At 54.1% G+C, this 27,491-nt stretch overlaps 1 protein-coding gene across 2 annotated transcripts in view; it reads left to right on the plus strand.

Annotated features, from left to right (window-relative positions):
- The window catches only part of GLI2 (GLI family zinc finger 2), a 240,997-nt gene that overhangs the window by 185,119 nt on the left and 28,387 nt on the right, over positions 1 to 27,491 (plus strand). For both annotated transcript variants that reach the window (XM_033112890.1, XM_033112891.1), the window contains 2 exons: positions 18,895 to 19,097; positions 22,090 to 22,275. In XM_033112890.1, the coding sequence (XP_032968781.1) occupies positions 18,895 to 19,097; positions 22,090 to 22,275 (389 nt within the window). The remainder of the gene's footprint in view (positions 1 to 18,894; positions 19,098 to 22,089; positions 22,276 to 27,491) is intronic.

Genomic DNA, 27,491 nt, shown 5'->3' on the forward strand with positions numbered 1-27,491 from the left:
TGCTGGTGCGAGATGTGGGCAATGCTGAGAGCTCCCTGGAGGGAGTGTCTATGCAGGGCTGTGTCACTCTGCAGGTGAACATCTGTGCTCACATCTCCCCGCATACCTAGGGGCAATGACAGAGATGAAAGAAAACCCCACCATGGCAAATGCTCTTTTTTGAATGAACTGTGACCTTGTGACTGTTGTAAACACTTCGTGTGTTTCATCTCACTTAATCCTCTCAACAACCCTATAGGATGTGCCTTTACAGATGAAGGAGCTGAGGTAGCACAGAGGGAGACAATGACTGAGTATCTGCGTCATCACTTAGAGACTGGGAGAGTCAGAAACCTAATGACAACCCCCTGAGCCCAGCCCTTCAACCACATGCTGGCCTCTCTCTTGAGCATGTGTATGACTCCAGGACTCCTACATGGGTCCAACCGATTCCTTTTTGAAAGCATATACTGCCCTTTGTTAGGGCACTGCCCCCAGGATAGTGGATCCCCAGACTTCTGAACCAGCAGCGTCAGCGTCCCCTGAGAGGCTGCTAGGAATGCAGGTTCTCAGGCTCTGGCCCAACCTGCTGATTCAGAGACTCCAGGGTGGGGTCCACGATCTATATTTAACTTGCCCCAGGTGATCCTGCTGCAGGCTCAGGTCTGAGATGCTCTGGCTGCATCAGGGCCTTGTTGCTGAATGAGGGGACTCTCAGTGCTGCCCCCCGCACCCCATGCTAATAGGGACCTGTGGCCAGGAGGCTACCCCTGAATCTTCTCCAGGCTTTGCCACTCACTAGCTCTGTGTTGGACACATGTCATGTCCCCCTCTCTGGGCTTGCTTTCTTCCTGGCCACTGAGGGGCAGCGTGTGGGCAGAGCACCTGGAGAAGTAGAAAGTGATGATGGCAGGTAGCAGAGGAGGTCTGACCAGGCCAGCGGGCCTGTGCAAACGGTCTTGTCACTCACTGGCCCGGACGGCTCTTTCACTAGACTTGATGACTGGAGGGCAGTGTATTTGTTTCCCATTGCCTCTGTACCAAATTACCTCAAACTTGGCGGGTTAAAACAGTACAAATTTATGTCATTCTGGAGGTCAGAAGTCTGAAGTAAGTCTTACGGGCCTACAGCCAAGGTGTTGGCAGAGCTGGTTCCTTCTGGGGGCGCCAGGAGAGAATCCATTTCCTTGGCTGGAGACCCCTACCTCTTATCACGTTGCCTTTTCTCCCCCTGCTTCTGCCCTCACACAGCTTTCCTCCTCTTCTGTGGTAGTTTTCTCCCTCTGTCTCTCATAAGGTCACCTGTGATTGCTTTAAGAGCCCACTGGATAATCCAGAATAACCTTCCTGTCTCAAGATCCTTAACTCAGCCACAACTGCAGAAGGTACCCCACAGAAGGTACATTCACAGGTCCCAGGAATTAGGACCTGGACCTCTCTGGGGGTCGTTTGTCAGCTCATTTGGGATCACCACGCCCCAGTGCTGAGTCTGGCATCGTAAAGTAGAATACAATAAAGGCTGTCAATAACAAGTGCAGGGCCTGCAGTGGGCCAGGCTGGGCGCTGGAGCCTGCTGTGCTGCATTCGTTCACTTCCTGCTTGCCCTATGAGATGGGGTTACAATCTGCAGCTTACAGGTGCAGACACAGAGGCTCAGAGAGGTGCTCCGGCTTTCACACGTCATCCCTGCACGGCGGGTATGCTTGATTCCGCTGGCGGGTTGTGGGGCAGGCTCCCCTTCCCAGCCAAGGAGGGGCGAGTCTGGTTAACCCCTTAGTGATGGGCAGCAGCGGTGTTCCCAGAGCCCCACCTCCTGCTGGGCTGGGCTGGGCTGGGCTTCTGGTGGCTCTACCCCATCCTCAGGACAGTTGGTCCCAACCCAGGCTCCAAGGGGCCAAGGCACATGCTGCAAAGCCCGCTCCTTCCCCCTGCCCTCAGTGTCCCAGGTGGGAAACAGGACAAAGCCGAGGAGGAAAACGGCCCCATGGCTCTGGCTTCGGTGATTAATGCGGTCGGAGCCTGGTGGAACACCCGATCCATCAAGCCTCTGCTGTAGACCGCTCCTCCTCGCTGCACCAAATGTGTCTAATTACACAAACGTTGCACAGCAAATGAGGTGCGGTGTCGTCTCTTGTCAGCCCGAGTCGGAGCCTCTGCCGCTGCTCTGTGCGCACGGCCTCTGCTCAGGCACCCAACCCCGGCCCACTGACTCTCATGTCCAGTTACTGGGCGCCAGTGCACAGGGTTCCGGGCAGAGCGCCACCGTGGGCCTCCTGGTCCCTGCCCCAGCCCGAAGGACCACTGCTGGCACGGGCCCCGCCAGACTAATAGGGCTTGAACCCCAGTGCTGAAATCCCTAGACTGGGAGAGCTGACCAACCTGAAGGAATAAACCTGTTTTCTCACCTGTGAAAGGGCACAATAAGGGTACCTGTCCCATCTACTGAGTTACTTTGAGAATTGAATGGGGTGATGTAAGTAAAGCACTTAGGAGAGTTTGAAAGCATTCAGTAGATGATAACAGTGATTATTATTACTATTATTATTCCATTTGCCTATCAGAGAAGAGATTCATGGCAGGCCAAGGGACCTGCCATGTGGCAGAGGCAGACCATGGTATGAGTGTCCTTGGAAGAGGCGACTAGTGGGTGACTGTGACATAAGAAGGTGGGAAATTGGGCTGAAGAAAGACCACTGAGGATGGAGAGAGGACAGGTCTTTTTCCCCCCAGTTAAGGAATTTGGTTTTATCCTTTTGGCAACCAGGAGCAGAGGGCTTGGTGAGATTGACTTTCTAGGTAACTGAAGAGCACTTAGAGGATGGCAGAAGTGGAGTATTAGAGCTGGTATCGGTGTCCCCGGGCAGGAGGGGCGCAGGGCCAGGGCTGACCTCACACCGTTCCAAACAGACAGCCGCACATGGGAGGAGCAGGGGTGGAGCTCAGTGTGTGGGTGAACAACCACCGCAGCCCAGCAGGGTGGCTTCCCCCTCCTCTGCAGAGCCACTCTTCCCCATCACCTGGAGCTGCAAACCCACCCCAGGACTTGCAATGCTCACTAATGCTCAGATGGCTCCAGAAGGGGACATGGCACTGCCCACGGATTCCTGGTGCTGCATCTCTCACCTGTGGAAGCACAGGTGATGGAGAGATAAATGGGTCAGGGGGTTGTTCTTGCTGGTCAGGCAGAGTTCTCTTGTGACCCCTGCCCCCGGGACATGCTCCTGATGCTCCTAGAGTCCTTTCTCAAGGGCGAGAAGAGAAGGCCCTGCAGTCTCTCTATTGCCTGGTGACTGCTAGTGAAAAAGAGGAGCACGTTGGACTCCACCCTGGCCCCTGCCCCTTGGAAACCGGCTCACTGGGTGTCATGAGGACCGAGGCTGAGGCATGGCAGGGCCCCCAGCTGGAGCTGCCTGGTTCCTCGATGTATCAGTCACACAGCAGGAGTGTGGGCTGCCTGGGCCAGGATTAACACGTGTCCTGGCGGGGAAAATAGAAACTCATGTTTGCGGTTCAGGAGGCTGGGGTCCACCTTCGACTCATCGTGTTGCTTGTGGGGTCCTTCCCGTCCCAGCACTGCCCTGGGGCTTTAGAGAGGATCAATTCCAGCTGCTTCCATTCCAGAAGGGTGACAGAGACCATCTCATGCAGCATGTCTCAAACCTGGCTGCAAATCAGAACTGGGGTGTGTCTTAAAGATGCACATTTCTAGGCCCCAACCTCAGACATTCTGTTTCTTTCGGACTAGGGTGAAGCCTAGTAATCTGCTGGTTTACAGGCACCCATAGGCCAGAGTCTGGGTACCACCACAGGCCACCTTGCTTATTTTATACCCAAGAAAGCAGGCCCAGAGATGTGTGTTGGATTTCAGAGTCATAGACCCAACAGGCTATAGGGCCTTTTCTCTAAAGGGTGATGACTGCAAAATATGGGGAGGTAAAAATCCCCTGGTTCCTTTCCATGGTCCGTTCACAGATCCAGTGCCCATAAATTGGCCCAGATCTATTCGTATTCTCAGCTTGCAGAAGGAGGTGGCATAGTGGGATGGGGGCTGGAGGGCCGGAGTGGACAGCTACAGCCTGTCAGCCATGGGAAGGACAATCCCCTCCTCTCTCCTCTTGCCTGGCTCTGGACGTGGCCACTGTTAATCATGCCCGTGAACGATCCTGAGCTATCATTGGGGAGCACTGCTCCAGCGGTCACGGCCCAAGGCCACTTGCGCAGAGACCAGGAGAGGAAGGGTGCTCTTGTTAGGGACAGATGGCTCTGGGGCTAACTATCAATTCATGTAAAGTCAATACGCGGGCCCATGTACTTGAAGGAAAGAGAGGGAACGCCAGCTGGTGGGTGTGAGGGCCTCCGCCTCCCACCATCATCTGCACACTTTGTCACACGTGCAAATTACCCAGAGCCCCCTGAGAGAGCTGTTAAGGATGTCTGCACCCCGCCTTGTTCCAGCAACTGCATATTAATGGGGATGTTTAGTCCCTTCGTTGGTGTGCTTCACTTAAGAACATAGTTTCTTCACTGTTGCTGGCTGAGCTCATGAACTTCCTAGTCCAGGGGGACTTGAAGATGGCTTTTCCCAAGGTCAGTGTTCCATAAAAAAGGCACCAGCTCATCATGAGATTAATAAACACACGCCTGCTAAGCCTGCAACTCACCGCATTGTCCTGAGCCCACAGCTCTGCCCTCAGCCACTCACCCAAGCAGGGCAGAAGGACACATGGAGATTTTCTTCTTGGTTCTTGGCACAACACACAAGGCTCACAGTACACAGAGAACTGGCTTTGTGTTTTGAAAAGAATGTTCTCCTCCCTTGGCAAACGTGCGTGCTTCTTTTCAGAGACTTGTGGAAAGATAAGACTTCCGAAGGGCAAGTCTGCCTGGCTCCTGGGCCAAGAAGCTGGGTGAGCCCGAGCCTCCCACCAGGGGCCTTGTCCTTCCTCCCTACTTGGGTCCTCGCTCCCCTTCTGTCTCCAGAGAGCGCTCCTTAAAATGTCCCTTGGCTGACCACTTCTTCAGAGCAACTGGACGGCAGGTAGACATGGAGCCCAGAAAACCCTGGGACCAGGGAGTCTGTAGGGCAGCCACCAACCTCTCACAGCTGTCTGAGGACTGAGTGACAAGTAGATGTGGAGCTTTGGCTCGTGGTGATGTGAGTGGCGCTTAGAGACCCCTCCAGACAGGTCGCTTCCCCTCTCTGGGCAGTCACAGCAGCCTGGGTTCAGCCATCTGGATTATATCATCTAACCCTTATCAACACCCTATAAGGAAGGTGGCATTGTCACTCCCACTTGTTAAGTGGGGGAACCGAGGCACAGTGAGGTCGGCTGCTTTCTCCAGTGACATTCTCCTAGTAAGTATCACAGCTGCGATTTGAACCTGGGCAGGTTGACCCTAGAGGCCCACTCTCCACCCTGATTGCTCTGCTAAAAGCCCTCCTGGCTCCGAGAGCCTCAGGTTCTCAGCTCCAGGAAGGTTCTCTGTGGCGTGGCACAGACAGCTCATTTATAATGGAGTCTGGCCTGTAAAAGTTTAATGAGGATCGTGTCTGATAAGGCGGCCTGCTCTTTGATCTTGACTGAACGCTGGCCCCTCGCAGAAGAGGAGCTGCCTGGCTCTGGGCTTTGGAGAGAGCCCATGTGGTCAGCTGAGGGCACGAGGGGCCCAGGGTGAAGCACATCTTGATGTGCAGAAATGAGGCGGGTCTGCCATGGGGGAGGGTGTGCAGGGCAAGTGTGGGTGGCGCTGCCCGGTGGAAAGGTCCTGCAGGGTTGGAGGTGATCCGCTGGGTCCTCTCCTATCCTGCTCGGCCCTCATCATCTCGGGCATTTCCTTTCACACACTCTTTGGATGTAGGCACATCAGGGCGGGGAAGAGGGCACGTCCTGCCAGTGCCACCCATGCCCTCTTCATCCTCGGGCTGGCTCTGTAACCTCTGTGAGCCTCAGTTTCCCTGTCTCTAAAATGGGGATGCAACAGTACCCCACATGGATGATTGTGCAGATTAGATGAATGAGCGAAGCACATTGAAGAGCTTCTGGTATATAGTGAGTGCTGGACGTTCGTATGCTTTTCTCACTCTCGTATGGGCCTCAAAAGGAAACCCACATTTTGTTCCAGGCACTCTGCTGGGTCCAGGGTGGATGATATCACAGCCAATCCTCTCAACACCCTGTAAGGTGGATGATATTCTCCCCAAGTCATAGAGGAGAAAACTGGAGGTTCCTGAATTTAAGAGCATCACACAACCCCTCAACTAGTAAATGAGGTTGGAGCTCCCTGCTGGAACTCTTCTATGCCGTGGTTAACCTCGGAGAGGAAAGGGCAACCCAGTGCTGGTCTTAGGGTTACAGTGGCAAGCGTGGCACGCGCGGAAACAGAACAATCATTAACCCAAAGGAATTCGTCACTAATAGTAACATTTCAGATGGCGGTGGGGTCGTTGCCCTCTGAGGTGAGTGGCCCTCTCCCACCGCACATGCCCACGTCGTCCATTCTAGGTGGAACTCATGCCAGTGCCCAGAACACATTCATTTACTCAGCCTAAGTCACTGCTGCCGGATTTACCTGTGTCCCTAGTGCTATCACTCGGGGTCACGCCTGCCAACCTGAGTCAACATTTGTTGAGGAAATGTTGTGCCCTACGCAAGTCCTGTTGCTGCCGCTCTCCAAGCCTCCATCACTGCAACCAGCATTGCTGTATTGGTAACATGTCCCTGGTGCCTTGGAAAAGAAATACGTTGGGCACAGTGGGAGCCACTCCTTCATCCTCTCCTTCCGGGAGCTGCATTTCTAAAATGTGAGCTTGACCTATCCCGCCCAAGCAAAGTAGAAAGAGATTGGTTGTTGCTTAACTCCTGGGGGTAAGTTCACTTGAGATACTTACCCAGGGCCTATGTGTGTGTCAGCCTCCTGCCAGGTGTTGGGGATATAGGCCCAAGGGGGCACAGTCTTCCTGTCCACATAGATCTCATGGTCTGGGAAGGGAAGGGGTTGAAACTGGACTGTTACAGGGTGTTGTGCTGTAAGGGGTTTCCAGGGGAGCACAGATCACCAGGAAACCAGGAATGGAAAACATTTATCAGCAGAAAGGCTGGGGAGGCCTGTCTCTCCCCATCCCACCACCAGCCCACCAGGGGGCTCCACCGCCCATCGGGTTGTCCTTGTTCCAATGAGGGGCCTCCACGCCCAGGCAGCCGCTGATGCCGGTCTGAAAGAGAGGCTCTTTTCAAAGCACATATTAATAGACTCAATAGCTTGGTGAAAATCGGCAAGGCACCCACCACTAAGAAGACGTTTATCTAAACTATTTGGGATTATCCATCTAGTTTTGACAGGCATCCAGGAAAGGAAATTCCACACACCGCTTTGGCAGGCCCGGCCTGGGATGAGGACTTCTCACTGAGGGGAAGCACAGGAGCTTCTCTGTACGTCGGCCCCCGTCCCACAAGCCTTTGCCCATTGTTTAAACCCAGACCCCTACTCAAATCTAATGAAACCCTTCCTTTTACTAATGACGCCCGCTGACCGCCAATACCCCATATTTTATTCCTGCCCAGGGCTCTACTTCTAGGCCCCTCACATTTGCTCTGTGACATGGCAGCCCCCATAAAGCCGTGACTTTCTGGAAGATTCCACTCAGCCGTGCTCAGCCAAGGGCAGCTCCTCTGACAGACAAAGGCCCCTCATACTCAGAGGTTAACCGGTAGGTACCGCAGGGCACCTAGAGAGGGCTAATCCAGACTGGCTCCCCCAGAGCCCTCCCCTAGGGCCAGCTGTGTTCCTGCCTGTCCCATCCCCCAGCCCGGACACATGGATCAAATCCAAGGCGTCCCACCCACCCCAGCTCTGCACCAGTCATCACTTTGCTAAGAAAAACGTCTCCTTGATACTTCCCTTTTTTTTTTTTTTAATGCTTTTTGGTTTTTATGTTTGAAAAGCTGATAACCTTCCTATCTTCCTGCTCCGAGGGAGAAAAAAAATGTGATAAAGGGTGGGTGGTTGAATTAACCCCCATTGCCTGTGTGGCTAGATCTTAACTGAGTCCATCTGTATGGCCTCCTTTGTAGGCGCAATTTTATAACCTAATTTCCCTACGAAAACATCAGCGTTTACTTAGTAAGAAATCTGCTCTTTGTCAGCTGAAAACAGTGATTTCTTTATTACGGCTCTGCGTAGGGAGTGACAGCTGAAAGCTGGCACTCAGTTAGGTCTGGCGGAGTGTGTGGGTCTGGACCGGGAATGGGGTGAGCCGAGGGTCGAATGGATTGCATGTGTATACAGATGTGTGTCGGTTGCAGAGCAGGCCTGTCGGTCGGGCTGGGATTGGCCAGGAGGGAGCCTTGGCAGCAGACAGATGCAGTGGCCAACATGAGTCCACAGGGTGACCAGGGAGACAACCACTGAACCCTCACACACTTTCCAGCAGCCCACACCAGTCCTCCACTACCAGCCAGCCCTGTGGCCACTCCACTTCCCACCCGAGAACTCCATCCATTCAGCCAACTGCTAACCAGAGGCCAGCTTCCACTCAGCCATGCTTTTTTAAAAAATGTGGTCTTATCAAATATGGAAGACATACAGAAGAATAGCAAAAACATGGCTGAGATATAAAGACATACACGCTCCTACCCTGTCCAGACCAAGGACTGGGGATGTGGCAGCACCCTTGAGGTCCCGTGTGCCCCTCTGCTGGCCCCCGCTAGCCTCCCCACGCCACATGCTCTGGAGTTTGGAGTTTGTCATTCCGTCATCTGTACCATCTACCTGGTAGGTGACGCTCCTAACAGAACACGTGCAGTGTTGCTTCGTGTGCTTTACATAAGTGGAATCATTGCAGGTGTATGAGTGTTCTTTGGGAATCTGCTTTTCACCCTGGGTGTTGTATTCCGGAGATTCACCCATTAATGCGTGGGGCCCTTAATCCTGTCATCTTCGATGCTCCGTGGTGACAGGCCTCTGGATACCCCTGTGTCGTTGCTGTTTTGAACATTATTGCAGTGAAGGTGTCCCTACCATCCTCCGGGCCTGTGTGCAGCCCGTGCTTTAGAACAATGTGTGTCTGGGAATGAGACTGCTGAGTCATAGGGTGTTCACATTTTAACCGTCCTAGACGTTGCCAGACTTTTGCTGGGTGGTTTTGCCGACCTTACTGCCACCAGCTGGGTGTGAGGGCACAGCTTGTTCCACCTTGTTACTAGGGTGACGTCATCATTCACATTTTTGCCAAAATGGCATCTCCCTGTGATTCTAATTTTCTGTTTCCCTTATTACTAATGCAGCTGAGCATCCTTTCATATGTTTATTAACCAGTAATGTTTCATTCTTGTGAAATACCTATTCAGCGATTTTGCCCATTTTTCTATGGCGTTGTCATTTTCCTATAGATTTGAATAAGCATTTTATACAATAAGGCCACTCATTCCATGGTTAGTTATATGTGTTACAAATAGCCTCTCCCACTCTGTGCCTGGCCTCTTCATTCCCTGGATGAAGAGTTTTTATTACCATATTTCCCGGAAAATAAGCCCTAGCCGGAAAATAAGCCCTAGCATGATTTTTCAGGAGGACATGCCCTGAACATAAGCCCTCATGCGACTTTTGGAGCAAAAATTAATATATGACATAGTCTTATTTTCAGGGAAACACTGTATAACGTACCTCAGGTTTTTGACATTTCCTTTATAGTTTTCCCCCACACATTCTTCTCCCACCCTGCTGTCTGGTCAGAGCTTCAGCCCGTGGACTCTATTAACTATTACCCGGTATGACCTGCCCTTTGTTCTGCTATTCTTCTGTCTCAGAACTCCAGGCCTGCACCACTCACTGCCTTCTTTCCATTCCGCTATAAGAGTGTAGGCCCAGGTCAGATACCACCTCCTGCAGGAAGCCTTCTCAGATCGCCCCAGCAGAGTGGATGAATTCTTTCCCTCCCACCCTTCTTTCTGCTCCAGCTCCTTGTGTTCTACTTGTAGGCTACAATCAGTGTCCATACTCCCTCCACGACTCCACAGGTCTCAGGTACCCGTGTGAACTATAAGCTTGAGGGGCTGTAATGTCCTGAGCTCATGGCTGCATCTGGGGCACCCTGCCCAGCAGCATTACCCGGGCAGCTTGTCATTGCCACAGCCTCATGTGCTCTGCTGATATCTGTGCATGTAGCTTCAGGGTGGACCCTGGGAATGTCGTGGTTCTCCACACCTGGTGTAGCACCTGCTGTAGCGCTTGTCTGTCAAGTTTGTGACCACCTGCCCCACTTCCTGAGTGTGAGGTCCTGGCTGAGTCTTCGTCGGATCTCCAGCTTGCCACCCAGTGCCGTCAGAGGTCCATGCTCAGTGAACGTTGGCTGACAGAGGGAATGAGGCATGAACACATGAACCAAACAGTGGACAGCTGGACGGAGTGGCCCCAGCTCCTGTTCATGGTATTGTGTTTGCTGGTTTACCGAGCCTCCTCCACAGGGACAGATGTGGCCCAGACACACAGGAACACAAAAGATGACACAAAAAATGGAACGACAGGGACTGTTCTCCAGTGATTTCCAAAAGAATTCACTGTATATCCCTTTACAGTTGCAAACTCCCTGAGTATATTTTGAAAAGGACTTGATTTCTGGAACTTTAAAAATTAATGTATGAAAAACGTGGAAACACGCTTGCCAGAGTACAGTTTCACATACCAAATAAACGCCCCCCCCAAAAAAAAACCCCAGAAAACCAAGAAACAACAAATCCAAGAAACAAGAAAACCTTCAGAAAGGAGCCTGAACGTCCCCTGACAGGAGACCAACAGAGCTCCATCTCTGCCTATTGGTAGTCCTAGGGCAGCGGGCATTGGCCTGCTCTGCAGGAATGCCCTGCTGAAAGCAGACACATGCCCGCCTAGCCCACCCAGCCCTGGCACTAAGGAGCCCCAGTTTTGATAGGTGAGTAGCTCAGAGTGGCAAGGCCAGCTTTGGGGAAACTGTTTTCCTTCTAGCAGATCCGTGGGCCTGAGGCCACCTGTCCAGTTTCTGAGAAAGTCGGTGCTCTGGCCCCAAGCAGCTCGGCAATAGCACAGGGGTCATGTCCTGCCCACTCTGAGCCTGCTGACCTCACCCAGGGCCCTGTGATCCTGGTGGGTGGTAGCATCTCAGCCTGAAGGCACGACCAGTGCGTGCAAGCAAGCCGTTCTTGGGGTAGGAGGGTTGGCATGTCCGGGCTGTGTGCGGGGCACGTTCAGCTATGGGGAGTCAGTGACCGTATAATCTGGGCGGCAGGCGGGAAGGCACGCTCCAGAGCCCTTTGTGTGCGGGGGGGCAGGGGGGGCGATTGGAGCACAGCGCTCAGATGCCGTCCCCGCATGGAGGAGCATTTCCCTTCCTTGCCAGCCTGCCACTGATGGAGCACTGAGGGGGCCTGGGCTATCCCAAGAAATAACACACAGGCCCTGCTGTGTAAGAGCTGACAATGTCGTAAGAAGGGTGACAGTAAGAAGGATGGTGCGGTCCGAGCCTCCCAAGGGCCTACTCCACACCAGCACCATACGCTTAACGTCCTGTTACCATTCTAATAAGTGACCGCAAACTTGGTGGCTTAAAACAACAGAAAATTGGGGCGGCTGGTTAACTCAGTTGGTTAGAGCGCGGTGCTCTTAACAACAAGGTTGCTGGTTTCATCCCCACATGGGCCACTGTGAGCTGCACCCTCCACAGCTAGATTGAAACAACTACTTGACTTGGAGCTGATGGGTCCTGGAAAAACACACTTAAAATAAGTAAAAGTTTTTAAAAAAAATTATTCTCATAGTTTTGTAGATTAGGAATCTAAAATCAGTATCGCTGGACCAAAATGGGACACAAGGGCCGCTCCTGCCCGTTTCTGGCCCTGCTAACCTGCACAGAAGGTCTTTGCACAAAGCCACAAGAAGGGGCGTCTCCGGGTTGCCAGGGTCCTTCCTCCAGCTCCCGACCCCCGAGGGGCAGAGCCTGCCCCAACAGCTCATGCAGACTCTGGGTGAGTCAGCTCTGCATTGTCTGCCTTTCCAAACAAGCCCCATGGGTGGGGTACATGAGCCCCAATCCCTGCACTTCCGTCCCCTCCTCACATTGCATTAAGGAGCACGTTGGTTCCTGCCCCTGTACCTTGGCTCTGGCTATGTTATGGGTCAAATGCCCTCCCTTTTCCTCCCATGAAGCAAAGTCTTACTCTTCCCTCCAGCCCCATGGAAGCCACACGCCCTCTAGGAATCTGTCCCCATCGTTCCAGCTCCCAAGGATGGTGCCGGTCTCCAAGGGTCTAGACATGCTCACTCAGGTCCAGCCAGGATTGGGATGAGTTACACGTGGCTGTGTAGTGTTCTCATCACCTAGGCCTTTCCTTTCATCTCCTTCCAAAAATCTTGAGCCAGCACATGGGGAAGGGGACTAGGACTTGATGTGAAAAGATGTGGGCTGGGTCCACTCGTCCATCCTCTGAGCTTCTTCCATTTGCTCATCAGTTAAATCCAAGAAAAGAGATGGTGAGACTGGCTGAGTACCTACCTACCAAGCACCCAGGGCCCCTTCGGCAGGATCCATTGCCACGTCCTGCAGGCAAGGACACGGAGGTTCAGGGGTAGACAGTACCACCAAGCTCCACAGTAAGTGGCAGAGCCATCATTCAGACTCAGGAAGTCCAGGCTTTACCTGCATGTGTGAAGGCTCCCCTCAACCTGCACCCCTACTCCTGGGGTCGGCATGAGGACCAGCTGAGTTGGTGTCCACAAAGGGACACCAAGCTGAACTTCTCGAGAGGAGACAGCTGAGGCAGAAGCTGGCCTTCGGTGGACCACCAGAGATGCCCCAGTACCGAGTCTGACTTCACAGAGTCAGAAAGGCCACATTCTTTCCAGCTCTGCCACTTAGAGCTCTGCAGCCTCGGGCAAGTCTCATTACTGTCCTGAGCCTCAGCTTCCTTCTCTTTAAAATGGAGATAATAAAACCTGCGTTGCAGAGTCGTTGTATGTGTTGCATGTAGTCAGTGTCCAGTGAACGCTGGCGACCTAGGTGGCAGCAGCAGCGGCTTCCCCATGGCAGTGTCCAGTTTGGCTAGAGCAGCAGCCATCCAGCTAGGTATCTGTTTGCTTTGTCCACTTCCCCGCCTCTCTTTTCTCTTTCTTCCCCTGGCCATCACCCTGGTCTTTGGGCCTGGTCCTAAAATCTCGTCCAGGGTCTTTGCAGGACCCGTCTCAATAGTAAAAAAAGAAAAGAAGGAAAAGGAAACGGCCTCCAGCCTTCAGAGAGGAGGGGCCTGGCCCAGCCAGCTGGCCAGCGCCCACATGGGGAAGAAGCCAGGAGTCCTTGACTGCAACAGAATCAGCCCAGCGAGGCTGGGCCCTGCTGAGTCCAGTGCTGCTCAGCACCAACATGTGCACGCACACACACACACACACATGCATGCACATGCACACACTCATACACGTGCACGCACGCACACACACACATGCACGCATGCACACACATACACACGCATACACATCCACACACTTATACACATGCATGCACACACATACACATGCACACACTCATACACATGCATGCACATACATACACATGCACGCACATGCATACACTCATGCACATGTGTGCATGCACACACACATGTGTGCACACATGCACACACTCATACACATGCACGCACACACATGCACACACACATACACATGCACGCACGCACATGCACACACATACACGTGCACATGCATGCATATGCACACTCATACACATGCATGCGCACATACACATGCACGCACACATGCACACACTCATACACATGTGTGCACGCGCACACATACACATGTGTGCACACATGCACACACTCATACACATGCACACACACATGCGCACAATGCACACACGCATACACATGCACGCACACATGCACACACTCATACACATGTGTGCACGCGCACACATACACATGTGTGCACACATGCACACACTCATACACATGCACACACACATGCGCACAATGCACACACGCATACACATGCACGCACACACATGCACACACACATGCACGTGCACATGCACACTCATACACATGCATGCACGCACACACAAGCACACACCTGCATGCACGCACACACACAAGCACGCATGCACACACCAGGAGGCAGTTGGCTGTTACTCTTACCCAGAGCCCTGCTTGTCCCTCATGTTCACACCCGGAAGGGCCTGCACAGCTGTCCGTGTCAGCACAGCAGCTGGGGGCAGGACATCTGGGGCCCTCCCCTTCAGTCCTGAGGGCAGGAGGGTGGACAGACCCGAGGAACTATGGCTCAAGTCTGCCTTGTAGGATGCTGGATCCAGGATCACGCTGGGATGGGAGGCCATGTTAGTCAGGCTTGCTTTGATAGGCCTTGGCTGTTGCCTAAGACAGAAAAACTCATCTCAAACTGATTTAAACAAACAAACAAACAAGCATCTTGGCTCGGATACTGAAAAGGCCAAGGAGGCTAGCTTCCGCTAAAGTTGGAACCATGTCCAGGGGCTCAGTTCAAGAAACTTGTTCTACATCTCTCGGCTCTGCCGATGTGTGTACTGTCTTCCATCTTGGCCTCTCCCCTCAGGGCCCCCGGCAGCTCTACACTTGCTTCCTACCTGCTTAACAACTCCTGTGGACAGAGAGCACTTCTTTCCCAAAGAGTTCAGCCAAAGCTGCTGTCTTGGGTACGTACCCAACTCTGAACCACTCACGGTGCCTGGGGATAGGGGGTGCTCTGATCAGCTGGGCTCAGGTCACATACCACCCCAACCCCCGTACCCCCACAACAGGAGAAGGGACATGCATCCAATACAGATCCAGCCCAGAGCGTTCTGTGGGCTGTGCTCAAATCCTCCACGCATAACCTTCACACACACACTCTTATCCTCCACTTTCTTTGTATATGTTGCTTCATTTGTAATGCACTCCCTCATAGACTTCTATTCGTCCTTCAGAACCCAGCCCAAATTTCACCTTCTCTGAGAAGCCTTCCCTCACACAGGCAATGAGGGAATTTGTTCCTCTGCTGGAGCCTTTATTTGCTTACTGGATTTGCAGGTTCTGCCTCTTCCACGTGGGCTCTGAGCTCTTTACAGGACCCTGGGCACAGAGCAACTGCTTGGGACAATTTTTTTGGGAATATGAACAAATATATGAAAAAACAACTGGTAGAATGAGGCTCAGAAGAGCTCAGGGCTGGACTGAAGGGGAGAAGGCAATGCGCAAGAGTAGTGTCCAAGCAGCCCAGCTTGCAAAAATGCTGACTGTGCCAGTCTGGTTGAATGCGGCCTGCAAGCGTGTGAGTGTGCGTACATGCATGTCGACAACGTAGGAGACTGTGACCACTGAACATCTTCTAAAGTGAGTTCCCACAGCTGGCCCCATCTCCCGTCCTCAAGGCCACCTCCTTGAGTTTCTGCCCAGTTGCCAGAATTCAAGGCCTGAAAGGCCAGGCTGAGACCAGTGTCAGGTCCCCACAGTGAATGCCGTGGAAATAGAAGAAAAGGAGGTTGCAGCTGGGGGTTGGCCTAAAGCAGTGGCTCAGATTTCCCTAGCAGATGCCTTTCCTGGTGAGGTCCCATGGTAAGGTGGTCAGTTCCTAGGACTGGCCGCACCCAGCCTGCCTGGGGACTCTTAGTGAGGTGTGGGACGGGGCCAAGTGTCCAAGAAAAAGAAGCTCTGGTCCCTGAAGGATCTGCTTCGTACGCTGGCATTTTTGGTGTGACTTCAGGGCTGCTGGGAAGCCCTCTGGCCCCTCAAGTGCATTAGGGATGCTTGTAATTCTGTCATTTGAGATTCATTCCCGTGGCGTTGTTTGGTATATCAAAATGACATCTCTTGGAGCTTCTGTGCCCTTGGATCCTTATCAGTGATTCACAATACAGTGTGAGGGAGAGATTCCAACTCTCCTGAGAACTGGATTGGGTCGTGCATGGTGATGGGGTGAACACAGAGAGTGAGCTGAAACAGGGCGGGGAGAACGCTACTCCAGTCTCAGGTTCTTCCCCTTCCCGATTCTGCGCCTACCTCAGCCCGCTCACAAAGAATCCCACTCATCCAGAGCACTCACTGCCCTGTCGAGGGGGCAAGCTCAGGCACAGGCGCAGGCCCAGAGCCACCTGGGTTAGCTGTGGTTCCACTACCTGCCGTCTGAGTGACCTTGGGCAAGGGACCTAGCATTTTTGGCTGTGTTCCTGTGTGTAAAATGGGCATAAAGCACCTAGTTTGTGAACTTTTTATTTGGATTAAAAAAAGAAATACGTGCATGTGGCCTGTTATGGCTGGCACGCAGTCAGCCTGTCCTGAGGACATGCCAGGTAAGGGCACAGCTAATGGCCACTGTGCCGAGCGGACGTCTCGGGAGGCTTCCTAGAGGAAGCGTCCGGGCAGGCTGAGGGGCCTGTTGTGCTGGTGCCCAGATCAGTAGACTCTCCTCATCCAAGTTGACTTCATGCTGAGAAGGGAAGGGGAGGTGGTCAGTGCCTGTTAACCTCCTGTCAAGTGCACTGGTCTTGTTGTGCTACTCTAGTGAAGTCCTGGCCAAGGCCACCCAGCTAAGTGGGAAGGACCAGCGACAGCAAGGGAATCACTGCTCTGGAAGAGGCCGGCAGTGCCCTGGGCAGGCTCCGGCCCTGCCGATTCCCGGCCCCGGGTCCTGTGCAGCACCCCTCAGAATCCCATCCTGCTCTGCACGTGCAGGGAGGAGCGTTTAGTTCTGCCTCCGAGGGAGGCTCTGCCGGCCCAGATCCCTCCCAGGCCCGGCATGGGGAAGAGCCAAGGGGTTATTGTCCTGTGTACCTTTTATTAGCAGTGTGAGCTGACCTGTCTCACCGCATGCCCTGTAGATTCTGTCTTGGGGTTCAGCGGTGACCTCTCTGAGCGTCCTGCGCCGTCACACCAAGGGAACAGGGCGTCCTTGGCAGCGTTTTCTGGTGGGGCAGGGCAGCCCCTGGGAGGAGGCCAGCAACACCCTGGGAGTCAGGCCGACTTGGGTTGAATCCTGATTTGCATCTCTCTGGCCACGGGGCATGGAGGGGTGCCTTCCTCTCTGGACCCTGCGTCCTCTTGGTTGGTGCTGGAGTTTTCATGTGTCCTCACAGTGGTCACACAGCTGTGATTACTTCATGGACTGCTGTTACAAGGTCAGCCAGGCCCCCCTGCACGGAGCCCCTGGGCCTCCCCACTGAGCCCAGGGCCTGAGACAGGAGGAGGCACCCTGGGCGTCACTGAGGGCGCCCCCCGGCCTGGCCTTACAGGGAGGACAAAGAAATAGCTCGACAAGGTATAGGGTGCAGAAAGGCATTTGCAGCCTTGAATTGGTGTGGAAGAGGCCTGACTGGTTTGCTGGATCTGCACATCCATTGCAATGACACCTGCAAAAGCTAGAAAGCAATGTAGCAGAGGCTTACATCCAGGCCAGGGGAGCGGCCTCCAAGTGGGGTGTTTGTTAACTCAGATGTTAAGACATCTGGATGTCACCTGTTTTGGTCCTGGTTTGCATTGTGTTGCAAGCACCGTTTTCATGCACTACTGAACGTACTCAGTAATTTCTGGTTTGCTCCAGCCAACAGATATCCCATTCCGTCTCTGAAGTAGCCAGTTCTAACAGTGCCCTTCCAATGTCAACCCCGTGTGAAGACTTTGAGAGTCTCCTGCGTTTTTCCCTCAAAGTGTGGTACTAATGCTATAACAGCAGCTTTCACTTACCGGCTGATGGCTGTGTCTAAGGCACCATTTTGGGGACTTTCATTTCCACAGCAACCCTATGGTATAGACACTATTATTATCCCCATTTTACAGACAAGGAAACTGAGGCTTGGAGAGATTAAACTCAGTGTATCTGAGCTGGTAAAGACTGAGATTCGAATCCAGGTCTGATTCTAACACATATTCTTTTCTTTGCACTCTGCCAAATCACAGAGAGACCCTATTTTCTGAAAACATTTGAAAATTAAATCTTGTTCAATTTGGTTCCCAGTGACTTAGTTGTGATTTTTCTTTAATGGGCATGTTTTGGAGTAGATGACCTCGAAAGACCCCTGCAGCTAATACATTAGCAGCTGCTTAGAGACCCCAGGTGAGGGGGCCTCCTGTTCTGGTGTTGAGCGGAGCCGGCACCTCCTCGAGTGAGCGCCGACCAGGGGACATAGAGATGGGTCGTGCCCACGCCAACCCAGACCAGAGGGACCAAGGCAGGCATATGCCTGACTGTCGGTGGGCATCCTAGAAAGGAGGCTCTGTTAGCATTAGAAGGAATTCGTGTAAGGAGAGCTAAACTAATACTCCAAACTTGGTTACAGCTTGCCATTTCAAAACTCTTCTGGAATCCTGACCTCTTCCTTCATGGCTGGTCCTGTGGCTGAGCACTTAACAGCCGTGACTATCCAACTAAAACAAAATTCTCCACTTTCAGGGTATCGCCTGGTTCCTCTTTTCGTAATTTCTGTGAGGCACATGAGCTCTCTGCATGCTGCCCCTGGGATTCGTATTTTCATCTTCTGTTTTCCATACATTTGCAGAACACATGCTTTCATTCGTTTAACACAGATTGATTTGTTATCGCTATGGATCCAGCCCTGAGCAGGCACTGGGAAAGCAATGGTGACAGCTCAGACAGGTGTGTGGCCTGCTGAGCCCGTGGGCCAGCAAATCCAGTCGTGTGTGCAGAGAATTCCATCCCCAACGCAAGACTGGTGGATGGGTGGTCACACCAGCACGCAGGAGCTTTCGGCGTGCATTCACTGGCTGACATATCGGAGTTCAGACTCTGTATGAAGGGTGACCAAGGGATGTGGGCATATGAAATAAAAGTGCAGGTTGCCTGTTTGATTCTGCTGCTTGGCGGGGTTCCCTGCGTGTCGGTGGCAGCAGCCACGCCTTCTCAGAACGCTCCCCTTTGTCTCTGCAGGCCTCCTGCCCTGAGCGGCAGCCCTGTCATCTCCGACATCTCATTGATCCGGCTTTCCCCACACCCCGCCGGCCCTGGGGAGTCCCCCTTCAATGCACCCCACCCGTACGTGAGCCCCCACATGGAGCATTACCTTCGTGCCGTGCACAGCAGCCCCACGCTTCCCACGATCTCTGCAGCCAGGGGTCTCAGCCCTGCTGATGGTGAGTAATCACTGTAGATGGTCTCAGGTGGGTACCAGACCTAGCAGGGTGGTCGCTTCGAAGTTATAGAAATGTCTCATCACTATGTGATACACCTGGAAGTGATACCATATTGTATGTCAACTGTAATTGAAAACAGTTTTTTAAAAAAGCAACCAGGTACATCTTCTCAAATTCTGCCCACTGAAACCTTCCCTCTCAGCCTACAGTCAGCAGCAGGCTAGAGGACGTTTGCGGTGTGCATTCATGAGTCTATGGGTAAAGGCTCCCGGAAACATGGCCCTGTGGAGCCCTCGGCACCACCTGCATTTTCACCAAAAGGACTGTCCTCTCCCTGCTCATGGAAGTAACCAAGAGCTGAAGCCAATGTCTAGATCTGAACAGGCTTAGGCTGGAGTTTCGTAATGAAAGGGAATCCGGCCCCCAAATATTCAGAAAGGCTCCCTGAAGCACCGGGTTCATCTCCCTGACCATGAGGTTTGCACTTTGCCTGGTCTTCACCAAAGAGAAGCCAGACAAGGCAAACGGTTGCAGCCAGGAGATCTGAAAACGGCCTGCAAGAATGTGGCACCATTCTGAAAGGGCCCCTCGGGGATGGAACCGGGCCAGCCCTGAACTCCGCGTGGGTGCCCTGAGTGGCTCTGACTGAGCTGGGGTGCCCTGAAGGGTTGTGCTGCCTCCACTTCGAGCCACTGTCTCCTGCACAGTGGGCCCAGGCCTCTCCACGCCTCTCCTGACGACGCAGCCTGCAGCGGCTGGTCTAGAGCATGAGGATACAGGCCGGGTTCCAAATGCTGCCCCGGCCTGGAGTTCACACGTGTATAGGGGGCTGAATGGTGCCCCAAGAAGATAAGTCCAAATCTGAGAGTGTTGCCTCGTTTGGAAAAAGGGCCTTTATAGATGTGATTATGTTCAGAATTTTGAGATGAGATCATCCTGGATCTCAGGCCTTAAATCCAATGACAAGTGTCCTTATAAGACACACAGATGAGAAGACAACACAAAGATGGGAGTGATGTGGCCACAAGCCAAGGAAGCTGGCAACCCCCAGAAAGCGGAAACAGCAAGGAACAGATTTTCCCCTAAAGCCTCTGGAGGGTGTGTGGCTGTACTGATACCTTGATTTTGGACGTCTGGCCTCCAGAACTGTGAGGAAATAAAATTCCATTGTATGAACAGCAGTGAGCACTAAGGCTGTACTACCTTGTTACAGCAGCCCTGGGAAGCATAGTGACAGGGTTACTAGGGAGGAGGCAGAACCCAGCAGCTCCCTGGGCCTGGGCCAGAGTGGGCCCTGCGAGGTGTCTACAGGAGGGGTAAGGAACAGAGCGCTTTCCTAGAGACCTTACGAATCAAGGACACTAGTCTCAGCTGACAGTGGTGCAGCCGTGGAGATCTAAGTGGCAAGACAGCGCTGCCCTTCAAAGAGAGACTTTCCATTGACAGAACACTGATTTTATGTCTGATTTCGATGTAAATATCCGTGTGGCTCCTACACACCAACTCCATGAGACAATAGGCATGGGTTCAGCACCAGAGAGGACTTGCCTGATTTGCATGCCCCTGACCCCTCCCGGCCAGGGGTAGACCAGATACCCTGAGGCCTTGCTGGCCCTGGCTCAAGTTCCCAAATGACTGGACGTAGTGTGTGCGGCTCATACAGCTGCATCTGTCAGCTGTGCCAGCCCCAGTGCCTGCCCGCATGAGGCCTGGAATGGTCATCAGCGATCCGAGGTGGCTGTGTGTGTACGCTGAGGACAAACGGGCCCTCCAGGGAAGGCTTCAGGGAGGAGGCATCAGGCAAGGAAGGGAGAGAGGGCATCTCAGGTGTGCACAGGGCAGGCATTGGCTGTAGGTGTCAGCCTGGCTGGAGGCCAGGGCTCTCTCTAGAGGATACAGCAGGAGACAGGGAGAAGGAGAAGGAGGAAGAAGAGGACAGCCTCTTCCATTGACTGCTTCTGCTCTCTGCCCAGCACACATGTGATCTCTTGGTATTTGCCGGACGGGTAGCAGAGAGGCCTGGGGGCACAGTGATTAGCAACTTGAGCTCTCAATTCAAGCTGCCTGCTGTGTGACCTTGGACAAGCTCTCTAAGTGCAGAGTCCTCCTCTGCTAAGCGAAGGGAAATGGTGCCCCTCAGCTGGCAGTAGACTGATAGTGAAATTAGAGAATGACTGTGATTCCCTCAGCACGGTGCCTGCACAGACCCAGCAAGCGTCCGCACGATGGTGGCTCCTAGTATACTGTTATTTTTAATAATAATTTGAGTGGTGGGTATTAGTACTGCATTTTACAGACAGGAAGACTGAGCCACTCAGAGAGGTGGCAGCTTCCCAATTTTGCACACTTGGTAAAAGCCAGGACTCACGATGGGTATGTGTGCTTTCCAAGCTCTTTCCTTTCCCTGACACCACCCCCCTGAGGGCCAGGCCCCTTGAGAGCTGAAGCTCGTCCTCCCTTCCTCTGCTAAGGCCCAGGTAGGGCTGAGTGAGGGTTAGAGGCAGACAGCCCGGGTTCTGCAGCTGCAGGACAGGCAGCGGGTGGGCTGTGGCAGGCGAGCGGCTTTATCTGGCCACGCTTGGCGAGCTCCCGGCTGTGACCTCGCCTTGAAGATTCAGGTGAAACTGACAGGACCCAACACTCTGGCCACCATGGAACCTCTGTTTGCATCTTCTTTTTCCTTTGAAGCCTTCGTTGGACCCCGGTCCCTGTCTGCCTGGAGCTATGGGCTTCTGTGGGGCCTGCAGAGTAAGGAGAGAGTGGTGTTTACAGCTTTGACGAGATGGAGGAATGCAGTGGGGAGGCCAGAGTCCCCACCCCACGCCTCGCACTCAGTGTGCTCAGTGAGGACATGGGGCGAGGGGAAGGGCCACGGGGGCCCCGGGGGCAGAGGACGGGGTATAGAGGGAACTGAGGGGGACTCAGGCTGTTTCTCTTCTTTTGTGCCAGATTCTGATGGCTTTTTTTCTTTCTCCCTCCTTCCCGCTCACAGTGGCCCACGAGCACCTTAAGGAGAGGGGACTGTTTGGCCTCCCCCCGGCAGGCACCAACCCCTCAGACTATTACCACCAGATGACCCTCATGGCGGGCCACCCCACGCCATACGGGGACCTGCTGATGCAGACTGGGGGTGCCACTGGTGCACCCCACCTCCATGACTACCTCAATCCAGTGGATGGTGAGTGCTGGGCCGAGTGGGGGCAGGGAGCTGGACAGGGGGTGGGGCTGAGGAGGGTGTCTGATGCTCCTTTGGGGGTGAGGACCCCTGAGGAGGAGTCTGGGATTGACCTGAGTCCCTGCCGTGACTGCACTCCACAGAGGGCCACGTCTGAACCGCACACAAACACTTGGTGAGCCCCAGGCCAGGACGCATTTTAAGAATTGCAGGCACTCCAGAGAGCAAAGAACAGTCATCTCTGCCTTCACGGAACGTATAGCATAGTGAGGAGAGACGAACGAAGCTGGGAAGTGGATAGGGAGCCGCAGGGTGGACTGGGGTGCAATCTTAAATGAGGAAGTGGAGAAACCCACACGGGGAAATGGTATTCTGACAAAGCACTGAAAGAGCCGAGCTGTGCAGAAATATTTGGAAGGAGTTATCCAGGCAGGGGCAATAGCAAGTGCAAAGGACCTGAGGTTTCCATGTGTCTGCTGAGCTCTGGAAGCATCCAGAAGATCAGTTGGCCTGGCACCCAGTGAGTCAGGGCAGGAGTGGGGTCCAGAGTTCCAGGGCTGGTCCCACAGGCCAGTCAGGGCTTGGTAAGACTTTGGCTTTCGTGGGGAGTGAGAATGGGCCCTTGGAGGGGGGTGGGCAGAGGAGAAACAAGATCTGACTTCTTGTTTGAAGGAGTGCCGCTCTGGCTGCTGATCCGAGAATAGATTTAGTAGCAAGGTGGAAGCAGTCGTCCCGCTTAGTAAAGGTGGGAGGCATGATCATGTTTCAGATAGATTCAGCAGGTAGAGCCACAAGATTTGTTGCCAAATCGGATGTGGAGTGAGGGAGGAAGAAAGGCATGAAGGACAACCCCAGGGTCTTGGGCCTGAGCCACTGGAGGACGGGGGTGTCAGTAACTGCGCGGGGGCTGCAGGCAGGGCACTTGGGGGTGGGAGAGCGGGTGTTCCGGGAGCTGCCCATCAGATACCAAGTCCTCCTCTCCCCCCAAATGCCATCCTCACGATGCTTTCACAAGGGCGCCTGAAGCCCCCTGACCGTGAGCCCTTGGGGTCAACATGGAGCCCCTGCTGGGGAGGCAGGGAGGCTAAGTGCTCCTCCCCCAGTCAGTGCCACTCCACCTGCTGGCCCTGGAGCCCAGCCCAGAGATACCCCAGATCCAAGCTGTGGAGCTAGAAACCACAGCAAGGGACAGGTAGGCAGCTCCTGCAGATTTGTTCTCCTCAAGCCCTGCGTGGGATGGCTTCTTCACTCCCTGATGGCAGGGAACAGAGGCCTGCAGGGAGACCAGCCCCACAGGGACGTCTCAGTACCTGCTGGGCTGCAGGTGGTCCTGTGGGGCCAGGCAGAGCTCACGGTGGGCCCCTGCACCCTGCAGCCCCCTTCTGTCCCCCCACTACTCTGTCCTGTGCTTCCTGGCCTCACTGGCCACTGCAACTCCATCTGATTGACGGGAGCAAAGCCAAGCCCCTCAGTCCCCAAGGCCTGGCTGAGATCTTGCCGCCTCCAGGAAGTCTCCCCAGATGCCCTCTGCCGGTTCCTGCTGCTCTCTCTCTCTGTCCTGTTCAGTGCACGCTTACAGGAGCCACCTCGTCTGGTTCCTGAGTGCCCTGAGCGTTCCTGTGCCCCCATGAGAGTTCCTGAGGGGGAGCACTGCAGTCCCCCCAACCCTGTTCTCCTGGGTATTGTCCCATGTCACTCTTGAGATGCCTGAGGGGATCCCAGAACACGACATTTGCTCTGTGGCTCTGCCTCTCCTCCCGGCCCCCAACACCCTTCCCCAGGATGGTGTTTAGTGCAGTGTAGGCACACATTGTAGGGTGTGAGTTAGGCCTGTTGGCCCCTGAGCACACACATATCCATGTTCTCCCCCATCTCGTCCTGACAGACCCATGGGTGCTCCCATAGGGCATGGGAGGGGTGTCCACAGGTGGCGAGGGTAGGGCTCAGGTGAGATCATGTACACAGTTGTCAAAGCTGGAAACCAGACAACTACCGCAACACGGGGCATAAGGGCCCCCAATGTTGTGTTCCAATAGCCACATCCGAATGTGGGATGCCCCCAAACGCGTCCCACCTCCAGGGCCTCAGGGTGGGTGGCACCAGGCCAGCTGGACAGTGGACAGATACATAGAAACCATGGCTGAGGGGTCTCATCAGGCAGGTGTCCCCAGAAGGCAGGAGAGGCCGAATCAGCCAACATGAACAGCTGCTGCGTGAGAATAAGAACTGCTTCTGTTTTGTGCCAAATGTACATTCTCCCACGTGACTCCCCCCAGCCACATCCTGAGGCGAGACTTACTATGCCTACTTTGAGATGAGCACACTGGGGTTCCCAGCATCAAGTGGCGGGCTTGCCCAGGGTTCCGGTCGGGGTTCCAAGCCCCACTCTGTTCATCACCAGTGCGTTCAGCTCTTTCCAGGACACACTGCCTCCAGGTAGCACAGCACATCTAACCAGGCCCGTGGGCCATGGCCTCAGGGAGGACCCACTGGACCAGACTTGTTCCAGCATAGCCCAGAGCAGCTGGGCCGGAGCTGGGGTGCTTGTAGGGGTGGCAGTGAGCTGAGGGCCGATCTAGGCCGGTGCCTGCCCGTGGCGTGTCCTTGCTGTGAACGCTGGGCCAGAGGTGCTGATGGGACTGAACAGGGTCTGGACGGCAGGTGGTACCCAGGCCTGCGTGCTGCCTGGGAACTAAATACATTTAGTAAGATCGCATGTGTGAACTTGGCTCGGTGCCTGGCGTGCAGTGGCTGCTCAGTTCCTGCTAGTTCCGATCTCTTTCCTTCAGTATCCTTTTCCTTCTGTCAAATCTACCACCTCCTGCAGGATTTTGTCTCTTGATTGTTGGCACCACTGTCGACCCCATGTTTCTGCCCAGTGCCCCGTCCTTCTGGACACCTTTTCCTCACACCGCCCCGTCCACACCATCCATCCATCCCTCCGAGCGGCCAGGTCTGCCTTGGTAGCCCTCCCCACCATGCAGGTATTTGTCACCCTCCCAGCACTGCCTCTCGGCTCAGGCTCACTGTCTGCCTTTCAGGGATTGCGTATCCCCTCGGCCCTTCTGCAGTCAGCCCCCGGGGCTCCCATCACCCTCAGGATGAAATTCAAACTATAACAAGGCTCAAGTGGCTTTCCCGTTCAGCTGCGTCGCCCCCACGTGCACATGGCGCTCCCGCCACCCCTCTGCGTCTGCAGGCTCCCGGACAACTCGCCGTGCTCCTGCCTGCAGTGCCCTTCCCTGCAGGCTGGCCTGGCTCCATCCTGTGTGTGTCCTCGGACTCAGGTCGGTCGGCACGTGTCCTGAGACCGTCCCCCAATCCTGCCCCAACCCAGCTGCTCAGCTCCCCTGGCGCTCCTGCCTCTCCCTCAGCGCCCACCTGTGGGACCTGACGCACTCAAACTGTCACTGGCTGGCACGTCTATATCTAGATATCTCTATTCTAGGTCTGGGTGCATGGCTGCCACGGAGCAGTCCTCTGTGTTTGTAGGGTGAGTGCATGAGTGAGTGGCAGTCACAAAAGAATCTGGGATAGAAAGATGCAAACTCATTAGGGAAGAGCTGCTGGGGTGAGCAGCTGTGGGCTTGCAGGGAGCCTGAAAGGGGGCTGGGAACAGGCAGCTCTGTGCTCTGGGCCCTCAGCCTTGGAGAACTGGGAACTGGGGGCAGTGAGGAGGAGAGCCCACCGGTGGGAGTGAGAGTGCCCAGCTCACGTCAGCGGCTGCCAGGTAACCCTTCACACCCACCGATCCTTTCTGCACCCCTCGGGGAGGCCATCGGCTTCAGGTGCAGAGGGAGACGTCGCTGCGTCCGGCTCTGGCGTGAGCAGGCGTATCAGCGTCTCGGGCTGAGGCACGGGGTGGGGTGGTGGTGGGAGGTTTCTCTGAGCCCTGATGGATGTCAGTTACAATGAGTTCTTTTCCTTTGTCCCCCATCAGTTTTGACCCACGGAAATCAGAGTAGTCCAGCATGATCTCCTGTATTTGTCATTACTTAGTACAGTTTTTTCAATCTAGTTGAAATGAGACCCAGAACCTTTGTTTCTGCTTTTTAAAATGATTCAGGCATTTCTGTGTGTCTCTGAAGCCCATGTGGACAAGCTGCTCACGCTCAACCGTGAGACCCTCTGTGCTCCTAGCCCAGGCCTGTGCCAGCCGATCCAGACCTGCTTCTGGGGGGTCCCCGGCCCTGCCCCTCCCCTGATCCAAGGGAGCCCAGGAAAGCCCTTCCACTCGGGTGTCCTCCCCTGGTCCCAGCGGCACAGTCTTCCTGAGATCTCCCAGGAAGCTTCGGTCCACCCACTGAAGGCGTGAGTGGGTCTTCCCATCAAGTTTCCTTTGGCTCAGCCTCTCACAGAGAAAATTGTGCAGGCCTGGGGCCAGGCAGTACTGCTCAGGAGACTGCCTGTGGAAGGGCTTGAGACTCTCTGAGGACATGTAGGTTCATGTGAGGAGCCGCCCATAAACATGACATGACATGTAACCTCTGTGTAGGAACAGGGGGCCTCGAGAGCTTGTGGAGATTCAGGGAGACCTGGCCTCCTCTCTCTCTGTTTCTCTCTCTCTCTCTCTCTCTCTCTCTCTCTCTCTCTCTCATTCATTCTGAGGGTATTTATTGTGCATCTACTATGTGCCAGGCATGATGAGTCTAGGTGCTAGGGACACAGCAATGCACGGCCTGCCGAGTCCTGCCCTCATGGTGCTTACGCTTCAGTGGGGCTACTCTATATAGCTCCTTGGCAGGACAAAGGATACCATCCTGAGGCCACCCCACCTACCCCAGCCTCCTTTCTCAGCACCTTCCCTTCACTTTCCAAGTGGAGGCAGAACTGTGGGGCAGAGAGTACCTTCCAGAGGCAGTGAATGTCAAGCCGGGGCGTAGAGACCAGGTCTGCCAGGCTGAGGTAGCCTGGGGAGAGGGCGTGTAGGAAGGCCACCAAAGTCCACAGCCAGCAGACCAGTGTCCCCAATCCACTCACTGGCAAACCACTAGCCCAATTTTTACCTTAGCCAAGTGCCATCTACACAATTCTTCATTTAATATTATATTTTTAATAGACTCACTTTGGGGGGTTAAATAAATACACCTTAAAATGGAACTTTGCATTTTTTCTGAAATGGGAAACCTGATAATATCTGAGGAAGAGGCCCCTGCCTCTGCCTCCATCAAGCCTAAAATAATCTCATTTGGGCCGTGTATACATCCTACATCTGGGAA

Source organism: Rhinolophus ferrumequinum, chromosome 8 (genome assembly GCF_004115265.2).
Source record: "Rhinolophus ferrumequinum isolate MPI-CBG mRhiFer1 chromosome 8, mRhiFer1_v1.p, whole genome shotgun sequence".
In the NCBI taxonomy this organism is placed as follows: domain Eukaryota; kingdom Metazoa; phylum Chordata; class Mammalia; order Chiroptera; family Rhinolophidae; genus Rhinolophus; species Rhinolophus ferrumequinum.